Source organism: Eufriesea mexicana, unplaced genomic scaffold, assembly GCF_001483705.2.
Source record: "Eufriesea mexicana isolate 0111107269 unplaced genomic scaffold, ASM148370v2 scaffold11349, whole genome shotgun sequence".
Lineage (NCBI taxonomy): Eukaryota > Metazoa > Arthropoda > Insecta > Hymenoptera > Apidae > Eufriesea > Eufriesea mexicana.
Genome location: NW_016918977.1, coordinates 33,856 through 48,702, shown reverse-complemented (window position 1 = coordinate 48,702; position 14,847 = coordinate 33,856). Strand labels below are relative to the sequence as shown.

Sequence of the window (14,847 nt, the reverse complement as noted above, 5' to 3'; positions counted from 1 at the left end):
TCGGACTCTGTCCCAAATTCATTTTCCATGTTCCCGGATGGCAGATTGGAGCACCGAGTACAAAATATCGCAGCGAAGATGCGGCCGATAAATTATTGGCTGATGGACGAGAGAAAGCAATCGAAGTCGAGCGAGAACAGGACCCATCCACGGTCGCGAATAAATCTTTTCTCGACTCTGTAAAAGCGGTAATTCAAGAGCCAGAGGTTGAATCTTGCACTTACTTTGACTGCGAATCAGCGAGAGCGTGTATTTCATTGGGCTAACGCGGGGCAGGCGCGAGAACCGGCGTCGTTGCTCGAAAATTTATTCTTCAGCCTCGCGTGTAAATACGAAGCCAGGGAACCAACGTGCGACTGGTAAATACTCACTCGTGAACCGATAATAAATCTCGAGATTCGCTCCTTATGCCCGTTTCTGCGTATGTATATTTCGATTGCCCCTCTCTCTCTTTTTTCCCCCCTCGAGTCCACGTTACACCGTAATCTCTGCATTAACCTCGCAGCTTGGGAATTTATTATTTCCCGTATCCTTCGAACGGAAATTACAGCAGCGGGGAAAGCAACGTTGCAGCATGTAATATATCGCGGGGCACATTTTACGGGTCCGTGTAAAATGGCCGGCGATAGGTGTCTAATAGATTCCCGACGCGACAAAGCGTTCTTTATTTTCGCCAGCGGTGAAATAGCACGCGGTCCGGCAAATAAAACCGACGGAATCACGTGAAATCGATGTCACGCGGCTGTATTATTCCTAACGCGGCATTGTAACGCGCGATAAAGTGGAAATAATGACCGGGAGATAGAACGGAGTTGGATAAGTTGTAAAGAACCGCGATTCCGCTGTTAAGAAGCGATTTGCGCGAGAAAGTCCACGGAAAGTGATTTTATTTGGAGAAAATGCAGGGTAGAGGAAGGTTAAGAGGCGTTAATGCGCCGTCCGACATTATGGAGAACGCTCGGCGGTGCAGGACTTCGCGATGAATGTGTTAGATTATGTCGTATCGCGAAATTACTGTTTTTCTGGGTCCATGTGTTTGTAATACGTTATTTTTATTCATTTATAATATCTATTCTTATTCAGAATTATTAATTATTCAGAGTAAAAATAGTTAGAGAGAAGAAATTAATAACTCAATTTTAATTACATTCTGCCTACTATAAGGAGAAAGATATAAAATATTTTATGAGCCTCTACAATAGCAGATTAACATGGAATAATATCGCAATAATATAAATGTAAATTATAGCGATTATTTATTTTACTTTATCACGACTAGAATCGAAAACTTTTTGACGTGCAATTTTTCAAATCAGTCAACGGTATTTTTACCTGACACGGTATATCAGATTTTAAAACATTTTTCTAGCAAAAATCAGATGTCACGAGGATCCACAAAATATTTGCAAAATTGCTGTCAAATTACTTCGAAAAATACATGACCCACAAACATAGAAAGGCGACAGTTCCACGATATAAAATCTCTTGCATAACACAGATGCTTCAATAACGAAGCATATAATTACAATAATAGCGGCCGGAATGCACAAAAATCACTTTGCCCGAAATCTCGCGAGCTTTCGTTGAATTTAACTGCGTCGCTCTGATTCGTCGTTGTAAATGCGCGGATTTGCAGATTTTAGGGGCCATGATGATCCACTTAAACTCGTCGGGCGATTATCATAATGTCAGGGAAAAACGATGCTCGCGCGATGCGCGGCGAGCAATATCGCGCGATTTCATTGCTCTGTATAATATTCTATCTGAAATCGCGAGCAGATGCGTTTCCGGTTTTATAGAATATCGAACCGGACGAATACGTGTTCCACGCGTTCGCCCTAATGTTTCACTCTACGGGATTGTTCTCGTAAAAATCACCATTCTGGCAACGATATGCAATTCGAGTTGATCATCAGCGTTCTCTATTTCACTTAGGCTATTGTCTTTGGGATCTCAAATGACGTAGAATCCGCTAGAAATTTTTGGATAGCTTGCAGACTATGCCTAGCTTGCAGGAATTTAATATTTATGGGTAAATCTCCTGTACATAAGAAGGCACGAAATTATATTTTAGTATATCAGATCCCTATTTTTGAACACCTTGTATATTGCAATATTTACGGAATACTTGTCTTTAACAATTGTCTTTAAATTTAATTTGTCTTTAAAATTAATTTAATTATGACAATGAAATTACTATGAAAATACTATGTCTGTAATTACTATGTCAGTAATTACGTATGAAAATTTAGATAGTTTTTATTTTTCATTATTTTAAAAAATTTGGAAGTATAGTTTTTATCGTATTTATTTTTAATACCTGACTTTGAAATGAAATATTGTTATGCAAGTTTAGAAAGTAAGGGAAAGAAATGTAATTAAATCGAGAGTTAGGAAATAATTTTGCACAATCAGTGGGGAATAGTGATTTAATTAGAATGTCGAGCGTTATCGTTTTATAATTCGGTCCCATTAATTATCATAATTCTGTTAGGCCGGCATCGATGCAGTTTTCATCGATATCGTTTATAATCATCGCCTGCATAATTATGCCTAATCTTATCATAAAATTAAGAGCATATTCTGCACAGCTATCATAATCGCATTATGATCGCCGATCGCTGTATTTACGCGCATGAAACCGTTGTTACGAGGACAGGATTGCCTGGTGGATTAAAAGTCTTCCTGCACCCGCTAAGCTTTCGCTAATTTTATTTCTACCGCACTCAAAATGTCATTATTTACTATAGTCGAGGAAGTGGATACTTTGATGGAATTTTCGAAAACCACTGACAAATAATTAAAGCAAAGTGTAATAATAAATGGCTTTTGAATATGAATATTTCATAATACCGAAGTAATTTATTATTTCACTAAAATACAGGTATTTAAGAAAATACAGAAAATAAATAAAATTCAAGTATTATAGAATTTTATTTTTATTATTAGGTTATCGGAGTATAATATCTAATTTTTCAATTTTTCTACGGAATTATATTCTTTATTATTTTCAATAATTATGAATCACGATTTACTTTTATATATACATCACTGCAAAATTCAGTAGAGCATAATTGTCTGTGACATGTTAATATTTATGTTAATTGTGATGTTGAATAAAATTTGCTTTGGCTTGATGTAAATGTTTCTGTGTGCTTGGTTATTGTACTACTTTGTTATAAAATGTGCCTAGATTTTGTGTACTGTGTAATATTAATATTTATACAATTATAGGTTGCAAAATCAGTAATTGATTAAGACAAAATAACAATATAAGGAAATAACAATAATTTGAATTATAAAAATCATAAAAACTCAAGAATGTAATAATTTTAGACATCAATCGTATAAAATAATCCAAAATTCATAGTCTTCATAATCGCTTCAGGTTAAGTAATTATCATTCTCCGTTCATATTCAAACCAGTTGAACTATGCTAAATATTAAACATCAGACTATTATCGTACAATTCTCTGTAAATTTCCTAACAATTTAACAACCTAATTAACATCTAAAATTAAAGTTAACAACCCCCTAAAATTCGTAATACTAATCCTACTTCGTATAATACTACTCCTACAACCATAAATACTATCATTCCTCTCAATTTCTTTCTCAAGTGCGACATTAAATTCGTTCATAGACATTCCCCAAAAATTTCAATCCCCCCTCAACAATTTCAAATACAATATCCAAGCGTAACAATTAACAAACAAAATTTATTCGTCCCAATTTCCACCGACCTAATATTTTCTAAATTATATCTAAAATAGAACACCCAGAATGTTAAAATTCGATTAAAAACATCTAAAAACAATTATTGGTGCAAGGGTTTGACCAAAAGCATCCAAAACGACCAATTAAATCTGCCACGAATCCGTGATCAAATTAATACCCTCACCCTCTCATAACTCACGCAAACAATTAACCACGACCAAAACCCCATTTCGAAACCGCCGCCAAACATACGCTCTCGCAATTCCGCAAAATTCCACCCCTATATAAATTTCGACATCGCGTTTGCGTCTCATTTCTCTCCTCCTTTATCCCCGATTTTTTCCCTTTTCCCTCTTCTTCGTTAAAATCACGACCGATTGAAATCTCGCATACCGGGGTGTCGGCGGAGTAAATAACCAGCAGTTATTACGGCAAACAGCGGCATGTATCATTTGGAGAACGGCGCGACACCGGCCGAGCTGGCGGATTTTAAGTTCGTGGCAATTAATAACGCATTGTCGTGTATTGTAATGCATATTGCCGGGAGTTAAACGTAACGTATGATCGACCGCAAATTCATTTTTCACCGTGATATGTGAGCGGCCGGGTACGCGCACACGCGAACACGTGGAGGGGTAGGAATATCGTGACGGCAAATATTAACCGGTGATATGTATCGAGCCCGCGCGAGCAGCATTAATTTGAAGATCGGTCCCTCTTTGCCGAAGAGTTACGAGGAAATTGTGTGTAACGCGACGTGTGTCGTGCATTGTGCGAAAATGGATGACGTACGCGCGAGGTACAATAGGCGGACGCCATTATTGCACGCGAATCGGGCATCCCGAAATCCTGGATCTCATCGTGTCCTTGTTTCTTCCCAGGATTTTGTAATTGCCGATTGGAAATTAATGGTGGCTAGCATTAAGTAATGATTCTGTTGGAATTAAATAACACTGTATTTTTATCTATATATTACTCCAATACTTTATTATTAAAAATTTGGTTCTTATTGTACAAACGCTCTATATACCTTGTTTTATTCGCAACTAACGCAACTGAGTCAACTAACGAGGACTGAGGACTGAGTATTGACTTATTGCCGAAAATCTTCATATATATAACATCGCTCTCCCCACTCCATTACGAAAGCTCGTATCTACCAATTATATACATTTAATTGCCGACAGGTTCCTCGGTGTAAATTGGAAATATCGTATGAAGCGTGAGTTTAGTAATTTTGTAGATTCTTGTTTTAAAAGATACGAAATATCGAAAATATACTTAATTTGTTATAATTCTATAAGAACCAAAATTTGTTGCTCCAATTATTTATTATTTTAATTGTATCAAGAATCTTTCTTCTTTCTTCGTTTGTAATTTAAAAAATCTAGGATAGTGATTATTAATCAATATATAAAATAAATTAATGACTATATAAATATCATTCGTGATACTTTTATGAGAGATAAGTTAAGTTATTTTATTATATTATTATAGATAATTAAAGAACTAATTTTCTTTTTCTTTTTGCACTTAAAATTAAAATTAAAGTAAAAGGACGAAACTTTCATATAATTTTAAAAAATCTAGAGTAATCGTCTAATTTTTATAATCTCATAAGATTGAAATAAGTTATTTTGACATGTTGTTTTAATTATTTCAGGTAGAAGTAATTAAGTTTAGGTAAAGAAATGAAATTTGTATGTAATTAGGAATTTATAGGACTATAAATATAATATAGGACTATAAGTATAATAGAAATTTATGTAACTAGGAATTTTAATTCTTAGGAATTTAGGAATTTTATTTCTTAGGAATTTAGAAATTTCAACTTTAACCTTAGGAATTTTAATTCTCTCATCAAACCACCATTAAATTAGGTGGTAACTGGAATATTTTTATAAGAAGAAAAGTTGTTCAAGTTTCTATCTTTTGTAATATAAAAAGGAATTTCGTTGATCGAACTTGATTTAAAAGTTTTGAGTTTGTTATACGAGTTAACTAGTTGAAGCTAGATGATTATCCTTATTGGATGAATTTTAATTTTAACGAATCGAGAAGCGATAAATGGCTATGAAACCACGGAAAACAAAAGTGGACGATAAAACACGAAACGATAATAGAAAGTTTTAATGCAAGCTGGAGTTGAAGGTAGAAACACTCGAGGAAACTTTCTTTTGAAATTTTCTAGATTTAAACAACTTCCAAAAGAATGCTATGCTTACCGTAACAATTTACTTCAAAGTATTTCGTTCCATCTATTTTTTGATACGAAAAATAGCATGAAAATATGTACATTCTGCTTCATCATCGACAATAGAAAACGTTGCATCGACCAATTTAATCAACGAATAAGCTCACCCACGCGAACCAACAATCACTTTTACATAACCGCGGAAACGCTGACCAAAAAATGTCTTCCTCGCCAGCCCACCGACATTAACCCCGAAATAAACCGGAAAGAGAGGAGTATGGAGAGATAAAAAATTTAATAAAACCCCAAAATCTAATATTTCCCCATAAAAAAGTAACGCGATACTTGTGAACCTAACTTCAATTTTTCCTCGGAAATCTTAAAATTCGCACCACGTGTACGAATTTTGTAAAAACTTTTTTAAAACACTCTAGGTTCAAGTTTAAAACTTGAACTCAATCACTTAATTACAAAATAATACGACTCTCAATCTCTTAATCTCTCAATTTCTCAATTTAAAAATTTCCTATTTTTTCAATTTCTCAATCTCTCAATTTCCAAGTTTCTAAATTTCTTAAGTTCTCAATCTTTCAATCTCTAAATTTCGCAGTATCTCAATTTTTTAATTTCTCAATCTCTCAATATCCCAACCTTCCAATTTTTCAATTTTCAAATTTCTCAATCTTTTAATCTCTCAATTTCTCAATCTCTCAATCTCTCAATTTTATCTTTCTTTGTGCCATTTTTCTTTCATCCAAATCTCGATCACCGTTTGGAATAAATATCTCTGCACCCTTATCAAAAATTTCACCTTCCTAAAATACACCATAAATAACCTATATCTCATAGCAAGGAGACGGAAAAAAATAACGATGGAGGAACTCGACCGTCATGTTTTCGGCGCTTCACCTACCGCGGATCTTTATTTATCGAAAACGCGGTTATTCGGATCGACGCCGCGGAGTGGCGGGTCGGTGCAACGAAATTAAAGAACGGGATTGGGATAAAGGGTTGGGATAGTCGACGTAGAAATAAAACGTACGGCGGCGTTTTCATTAAACGATCGATCGCGATGCACCCGGCCGGGTGCATTCAGTTTATGGTATCGTTCGCCGCCTCGTTGTTTCCATCTCTTTCAAAACGATTTCCCAGTTCCTGCTTCGTTCGTCTTCATTTGAGAGGATGAAAATTTGACAAACTGAGAATATTTTTCGGATTTTATGGGGAGCTCTGTTTTTCGATTTTTGGATGTCGCATATATGTCAATTATGGATTATTTGATCGATGAGAGATGATCTATGATGTTTTGACGAGGTAAAGAAGTTGGAAATGAGAGAAAATGAAATTAAATAATTCGGTGAAAGTTTGAAAAGGGAATGGGAATTTGATTACTGAAATTTGAAAAATTTCTGCGTAAATGATCGACACTAACACTAACATCCTGAAAGATGAGAGGTTTTTGAGTTTTTGTTTTTAGAATTAGAGGAAATATATTAATATAAATATACATATAAATTTATAGATATTTATAGATATATTAGTGGAAATAGGTGTTTCTTTACAGAATTTTTTGGAACTCTTATTGAGATAAGAACATAATTGTGTACCATTATTTATTTTTCAATTTATGTATGATTTATTCAAACACACGTTACAGGTAGTAGTTCTAGCATTAATCCTAGAATTTTTAACGAGAAAATCACTATTTTATGGTCCAAAATTAATGAAAAATCGTATCATTATATAAATACAAAAAATGTTGTGGTTAATTGCAAAAGATTTTATTTGGAACATTTTTTTATCTAGTAATTGAATAACGAGATATTTCAGGTGGCTATACCTATTGACTCACCCTGTATAATATTAATTAATTGAAACACAGTACAAGAAATATTACAGTGCAACTTTAAATATGGAATCTTTAATTTTTGAACAATATACTAACTATTATAAACAGAGCAATAGTAAGCAAATAACTTAAATAAAATATAATATTAATATAAATATAATATTTTTTTCATTTATGAACGAAAGTATTAAGAACCAAAAATCACGATATAGATAATAATTAAGTGCACGAGGAATGAATAGGAATTTTAAGCAACCCAGACCTACATCTTAAAACACTGGTGCCATTGTCTCGAATAAATTGCTCACCAAGCCTCTGATCAATAGCGAGTATTGTAGGAGCCCTGTGCACGGAAACCAGTCGACCAAACCATTTTCAATCTCTTTAATTGACTCACAGTTATGGTATATACCGATGATTATGAAAATGGTTCAAATGAAAATTCTGAAAGACATGATTTTACTGAACGAACCGAATAAAATAAAGCTACCAAGAAATTGAATCATTTAATCAAACAATTTCAAAATATTTTAATACCAAAAATATTTCGTTTATTTCTGATCCTAAATTAGGTCGAAGATCATAGTATAGCACGTGAATGAAGTACTCGCTTTGACGAATGCTCTCACATTTTAACAGAAATCGCACAACGACACAAATTTCGCAAGAGGTGCAATCAGAATGGACGAAAAAATGTTGTACACGAATTTTAAAGAGGTCATTGGAAAGCGGATACTTCCCTTGTCATGTTCATTTTAAAAAAATTTCCGATAAAAATTTTTCACCATTCGTAGAGTCGTCTAAATTTCTACAATTTTTGTTAGAGTAAAAACACCTGCAATTTATTATCGTATGTAATGAAATAAAATCAAAATGAGCGAAAAAAATTGTACCCGAATTTTGAAGGAGTCATTGGAAAAAGGATACTTCCCTCGTTATATTCACTATAAAAAAATTTCCAATAAAAATTTTTCACCAATCGTAGAGTCGTCTGAATTTCTACTAATTTTTGAGAGATAAGACACCTGTAATTTATTACTGTGTGTAATAAAATAAAATCAAAATGAGGGAAAAGAATCGTACGCCAATTTTGAAGAAATCATTGGAAAGAGGATACTTCCCTCGTCAAATTCGCTATAAAAAAATTTCCGATAAAAATTTTTCACCAATCGTAGAGTCATCTGAATTTCTACTATTTTTGTTAGAGAAAACACACCTGTAATTTATTACTGTATGTAATAAAATAAAATCAAAATGAGGGAAAAAAATCATACGCCAATTTTGAAGAAATCATTGGAAAGAGGATACATTCCTCGTCAAATTCGCTATAAAACAAATGGCAATAAAAATTTTCTACCAGTCGCAAAGTCCTCTGAATATCTACAATTATATCGATGTAAGATACCTTGAATTTATTACCGTATGTGATAAAATAAAAAGACAAATAAAATATTCAATTCAGGGTCGCCAAAATAGGAGTTTCAATCTTGAAAATGAATCCAAATGAAGTGTCACGCAATTTTCTGTAACAAAGTTACAGCCTCTCAAATATCGCCAATTTTTCAACCAAAAGGCACTCTGTTAATTTCATACTAGACTGTATTTTGAGGTTACACTTACGCAACCTACAATTGCACCATTTTCATACTAAACAGCACACAGTATGCAACACATCGTGATGCAGTAACTTAGTAAAAGAAGGTTCGAATTTCCCATCGATCATTTACGATACTCCTGCATTAAGAACAGAAACTTTAAAACGATGCAGAAACAAGTTTTACATCGCGTCTCGAAGAAGTTTCAGAACTCGCAATGGAACTTTAATAACAAACAAACTTTTTCATTCCGCCACGAAAATATTAAAAGGGAAAATGGGAACGCAAAATCAACGTTTCGTTTCTTTGTCATTGTTTTAGTTCGGATCATTATCGTTCGGATTAAGCGGGCGAACTTCGAAAATAGGTGGAACTTGTTAAAAAGTTTCTTTTGTGGAACGGCGAGGAAAAAAGGTGGAAAGAAGAACACGGAAATAGTAGAAAATGACGAAAAAACTGGGTAAACAAAAGTTCGTAACAAACAGTGAACGAAAACGTGCCGGTTGGCGAATGCTGCAAATATTTAATTAATTTCGCCAGTTTACCCCTTAACGAAGACGCTGTTGTTTAAAAAAATAAGCGAGCGAAACCAGTTTTCGAGTTATCGGGAAATGGAGAAATTCTCCTGCGAATATACGAGCTGTTGTAAAAATTATTTTTGCGTTACGGAAAAATTTGGGAAAATTCGGGTTAAGTAAAAATTGTTGCAATTTTATTTTCCTGTCGTCATTTAGGAAAATGAAATTCGAATATTTCATTTTCAGTAATTGGTTTTAAATCGTTTGTAAAAATTTATCATCGAAACGTAGTAAATAAATTTAATTCATTTTCCGAGTAAATAGTTACGAAATGTTTGAGGGTAAGTTAGGTTTTGTATATGTAAAAAATGTGTACTTCGCAATTATATAAACAAGTTAGGCTCAAGTAAATACGTTATTATTTATATAATTATTCCAATTCCAATTAAATAAATTCTACTGACAGACCAATCTCGATATCAATATATTAAAAGGTTCTATTTTTACATTTCTCGATCTTCGTTAAAATTTCGATTAATTTTTATATCATAATGAACATTGCACATGTACATTTTTTAAATTTCTGTTTAATTTTCCGCCTCCAATTAAATCTCCTGCCTTTAGAACAGGATAGCAACAGACAATGCAATTTAACAGCCAATTACTCCACTTCTTCGTCGCAAGTCGCAATCACCCCAAAACAACCCCTATAAACCAAAACGAATTCTGCCCTGAAACCAATCGCAAAAATCGCTGTAATCATTATTCCTCTATTTTAAATCCAGTCCAAATTCATCCACTCATGTTCTAAACGCTTTGCTGACTGGTCACGAATGTACTCGTGTCCTTGCATTAGAACGCCATGACGTATCAGGCACGAGTATTATCATATCATTATATCATTAAACACACCTGACAATTCCCGATTCGTCACGGGATATACAAACAAGGTTCATTAAAATCTGTTCCCACGATTTTACATTCAAATGCGGAGAATTTTCCCAGCACGAGGACCGATTTTAACTCGAGATGGCCGGTGAGTCGAGAGAGCTCGATGAGCAGTTCTCGAGATCGTAACGAGGCAAAGACCATCGTGCACAGGCGTGTGCTTGCTCGGAAAAGAACGTCCACGATCCGTGCGTGCATGGGGTCTGTGTATCATTGAATTTGCTGGCAGGGTATCGACCCGTGGCCGGTTTGCTGAAGCAGCGAAGGACCTCGTCCGAGGCGAAGGAAACGTTTGGCGGAGATTAAAAGACAGCCGGCCTCGAGCCTTAATTTCCGTCCCGCGAATAATTCAGCCCGGGCTAGAGTCTGCTTCGCCGAGTAGGTGAGACATTATCCGCATCGCGAGACGTTAATAAATCTTGCAATGCCCCGTTGCCCGTTATCAAGTCGCCGCGCTCCATTAAATCGGGACGTTGCAGGCCCGAGCCGTTTTCACGGCCTTCCTCGCGGATCCCTATTTCTCTGTCCTTCTCCTGTCTTATTTCTAACCTTCGTCCATCATTCTCGCGAGATTCGTTCGGATTTCTGTCGATTTTCTTGCGGCTTTCTTCCGTTTTTCTTCCAATCTTCTTCTGCCTTTTTTGCTTCTTCTTCTAACTTTTTTCCCGCTTTCTTCCAAGATTCTTCTATCTTCCTTCCAAGCTTCATCTTGCTTTGCTAATTCTCTCCTGCCTTGCTAACTGCCTTCGTTTTCATCCTAGTCGACCCGGTTACCGATTCGATCCTCGCGATTGGCAGGCTGGCGCAGGGAGCGCGAGGAAAATGTAAATAACCCCTTCGTCTGCCTTTGGAAATGAAATGTAAATGGACCGCGCCCTGTGCAGGGAAAAGGGGTCGAGAGTAATTGTGCCGGGGTGTGTGAGGGTGGTGAAGAGGTAAGATGTCGCTTATCGATCGCGGTTTTGATGAAGGGTACTCGATGATGTCTTAATCGGCTGCTTTGCCATGCTTGGTGCAGGTTTGTGGTACGTGATGGGGTGAGATTGGTGGTTGGAATTGTTCGCGCTGGATGCAGAAGATTCTTCGGAATTTAATACTCTGCTGCTTCTTTCTCATATTTTTGTTTTGGCTTTATTTTGTGGTTGAAATTCTTCTTATTGGGTGGAGGAGATTCTTTCGGATTTAACAGTACATTTTTATTTTATTTTTTCTTTTTCCTTTTTCTTTTAGATCACGAGGATGTCTGTCTGTTGGATTAGTGTGCAGGGAATAGGTTTAAGTACTTTTCACGTGCCTGGGTTATTTTGGTTCTTAATTAATTAATTTGGAAACTAAAATGGGAACGTATATGCTTATTTAGAATTTGTTCTAGACTAAATTTTGATTAACCATAGTCTCTAATCGATAATAAGATTTTATTTCGTAGTATGTTGTTAGAGTTTGGTCAATGTAAGTATATAGTAAATTAGAATCCATAATTGTATATAAATATTGTACGTAAATATTGTATTTCAGACAAATTATTCTCAGCTGAGATGTCTTTGTTTTTAATAATATTTTCATAACTTCGCGAGTAACGAATACATACAATATGTAGATCCACTTTCCTATAACTGTCTCTCCAAACGTGACAAAACTTGCATCAGCGAATGTTTTAACTTTAACGAATAGAATTTTAGATATTTGGTATCAGTGGGATAATTTAAAAAATATTTACAAAATTTTTCTAACCAAAATTGCGAGCAATTCACAGATTAATTAAAAACGAAATTATTTTAGTTTTAATCTTAACTCCTTAAAATAAAAATTCCAATACGAAAGAATTATAATTCAATGTCAATATTAATATTAAATATCTTTTCTATATCTTTTAAAAATCTTAAAACGAAATTATCTCAGAATCAATTTCTAGAAATAAATATACCAATATAAAAATTATTAAAGTTTTGAAGTATACGATATCGATATTAAAATTTTTCAATTTGCTATTACTATTGATTAAGATTTTCATTTAGAAGCAATTAAAAAATACGGAAGCGTTGTTCATTTATTCCATCCTATTGTGACGTTCCCTTTTACATTGTTCAGGCGTGCAAGTAAATCGACCCGGTAATGGCCGGGTTACTGGGTCGTGTTCTTGTTTGTTTATCAGCCGTTTGTTGGCCGCTCGAAATCTCGTGGATTCGAGCACGGCGGAATTTACAGAGAGCCGCTGGCGGCTGTGCTGTTTTCAGCTTAACCTAAATTTTTCGTCGCCGTTGAAAAAGCCCGCTATCGTTGCTATCAATGATATTGTTTCTGAAAACAGAACGAAGAATTAAAAGTTGAGACAACATCCGCTGGAAAAAAGACTGGCCTTAATACTGTTTTTAGAGGATGTTCTTCCATCGGAAATGCAGTAAAAGAATTTGCATTGTTATTTGGAATTCGTCGCAATAGGAAAGGAAATAAATGATTAATAAAATAATTATATTCTTCAATTATTATGTTTTATATGATGTGTGTTATTATGTTTCTTATTATTAAATAAATGATTAATAAAGTAATTGACCTTCGGAATTATTATATTTTATGTTATTTTATTGTTATATTTCGTTACATTTTATATTGTTAAAATACTAGATTAATAATAAAATGTGTCGAAATATGTAAATAACAAACGTGAAATATGAGAATGTAGTATAATAATTAAATGTTTATTTAAATTTCCCATAACAAAACATGTACGTAATATATATTTTATATATTTATATTTATCGTGCGATGTGATGGTAGGATATTTAAATTTACTCCACCACAGATGCAGAACTTCTCCTAGCTTCTGAGCAACTTTACCTCTTAAAATTCCTCCAGTTAGTAATTTAGTTTTGAAACTGGAATTTTTCTTTGACACCGCATTTCACTTTAACATACATAACTTCCTTCAATTTTATTTTTTAAATCAATTCAATCCATTTCGAGCAACTCTCAAATCAGCAAACTTCTCAAAACGAACTATACTTTCCGGAGAACGTAAAATTTATTAAGTAATACATACCTGTCATTGAAAGCAGATGGCCAATCAGATTCAACCGTACTCTATTACCCTCCAAGCTTCGAATTAATATTCTCAAACCAGCAAACTCCTCAAAACAACCTTAATTCTCAAAAAAAGCATCTGAAAATCCCAATTATTAAATGACACGAACATTATATTCATCTGTCAAAGATAAACCAGAATCAATCAGATTCAACCATTTGCTATTATTCTTCAAGCCTTCAACCAACTCTCAAGACATTCTTAAACCAAAACTAGCAAACTCCTAAAAACAACACACTCCAAAAATATAAAATACACAAAAACCAGCCCAAAATCCACATTTCTCAATGCAACGAACACTATATTCATCCGTCAGAGAAAATCCAGCACCAGTCAACCTTGATCATTTTCTACCATTCTCCAATTCTCGAACCAACTCTCAACAACTTCTCAAATTAATCTGACTCTCCAAGGAACATAAAATATATAAAATATATAAAATAATCCACAGAAGCTACCACGAATCCGAAATTTCCAAGTAGCACGATCACCACATTCGCCCGTGACCAAAAAGTGAAAACCGGCTCTCGCGTTTCATCCAGGCGAATGGACCAATCAGCATGACGCGATGTCTAAACGGATTGCGTGCAATTATTGTCCGATAATCGCGGCGCATTATGCCTTATTACAAGAGATCGGTCGCGCGAGCGTATGACCGCGAGCGCAATTTGTTTGCGGCCGGGCCGCGATAACCAACGAGCTTTGATTTATAACGGGTGACCGGTTATACAGTTGTCCGCGAGCAAAGCCGGTGTTCCAGGCCGACATCGGAACGACCCGCGCTTTTTCGCGCACCCCGTCGACCAACGTTGTTTCCGCTGAACGATCGCCAGGCGACGTGCGGTCGCGTCCTAGCGTATCGCTCAACCGTGAACGCATTTATTCGCCGGATGACGTGCACTTTCCTACCATTTCGTCCCATTTCGTCCAATCCCGCATTCCACCGG

At 35.0% G+C, this 14,847-nt stretch overlaps 1 protein-coding gene across 1 annotated transcript in view; it reads left to right on the top strand.

Annotated features, from left to right (window-relative positions):
• The window catches only part of LOC108553623 (enteropeptidase), an 88,913-nt gene extending 76,823 nt beyond the window's left edge, over nucleotides 1-12,090 (top strand). The window contains exon 5 of the mRNA XM_017908614.1: nucleotides 12,052-12,090. Within this exon, the coding sequence (XP_017764103.1) occupies nucleotides 12,052-12,080 (29 nt within the window). The 3' untranslated portion in view covers nucleotides 12,081-12,090. The remainder of the gene's footprint in view (nucleotides 1-12,051) is intronic.
• The last annotated feature ends 2,757 nt before the right edge of the window (nucleotides 12,091-14,847 follow it).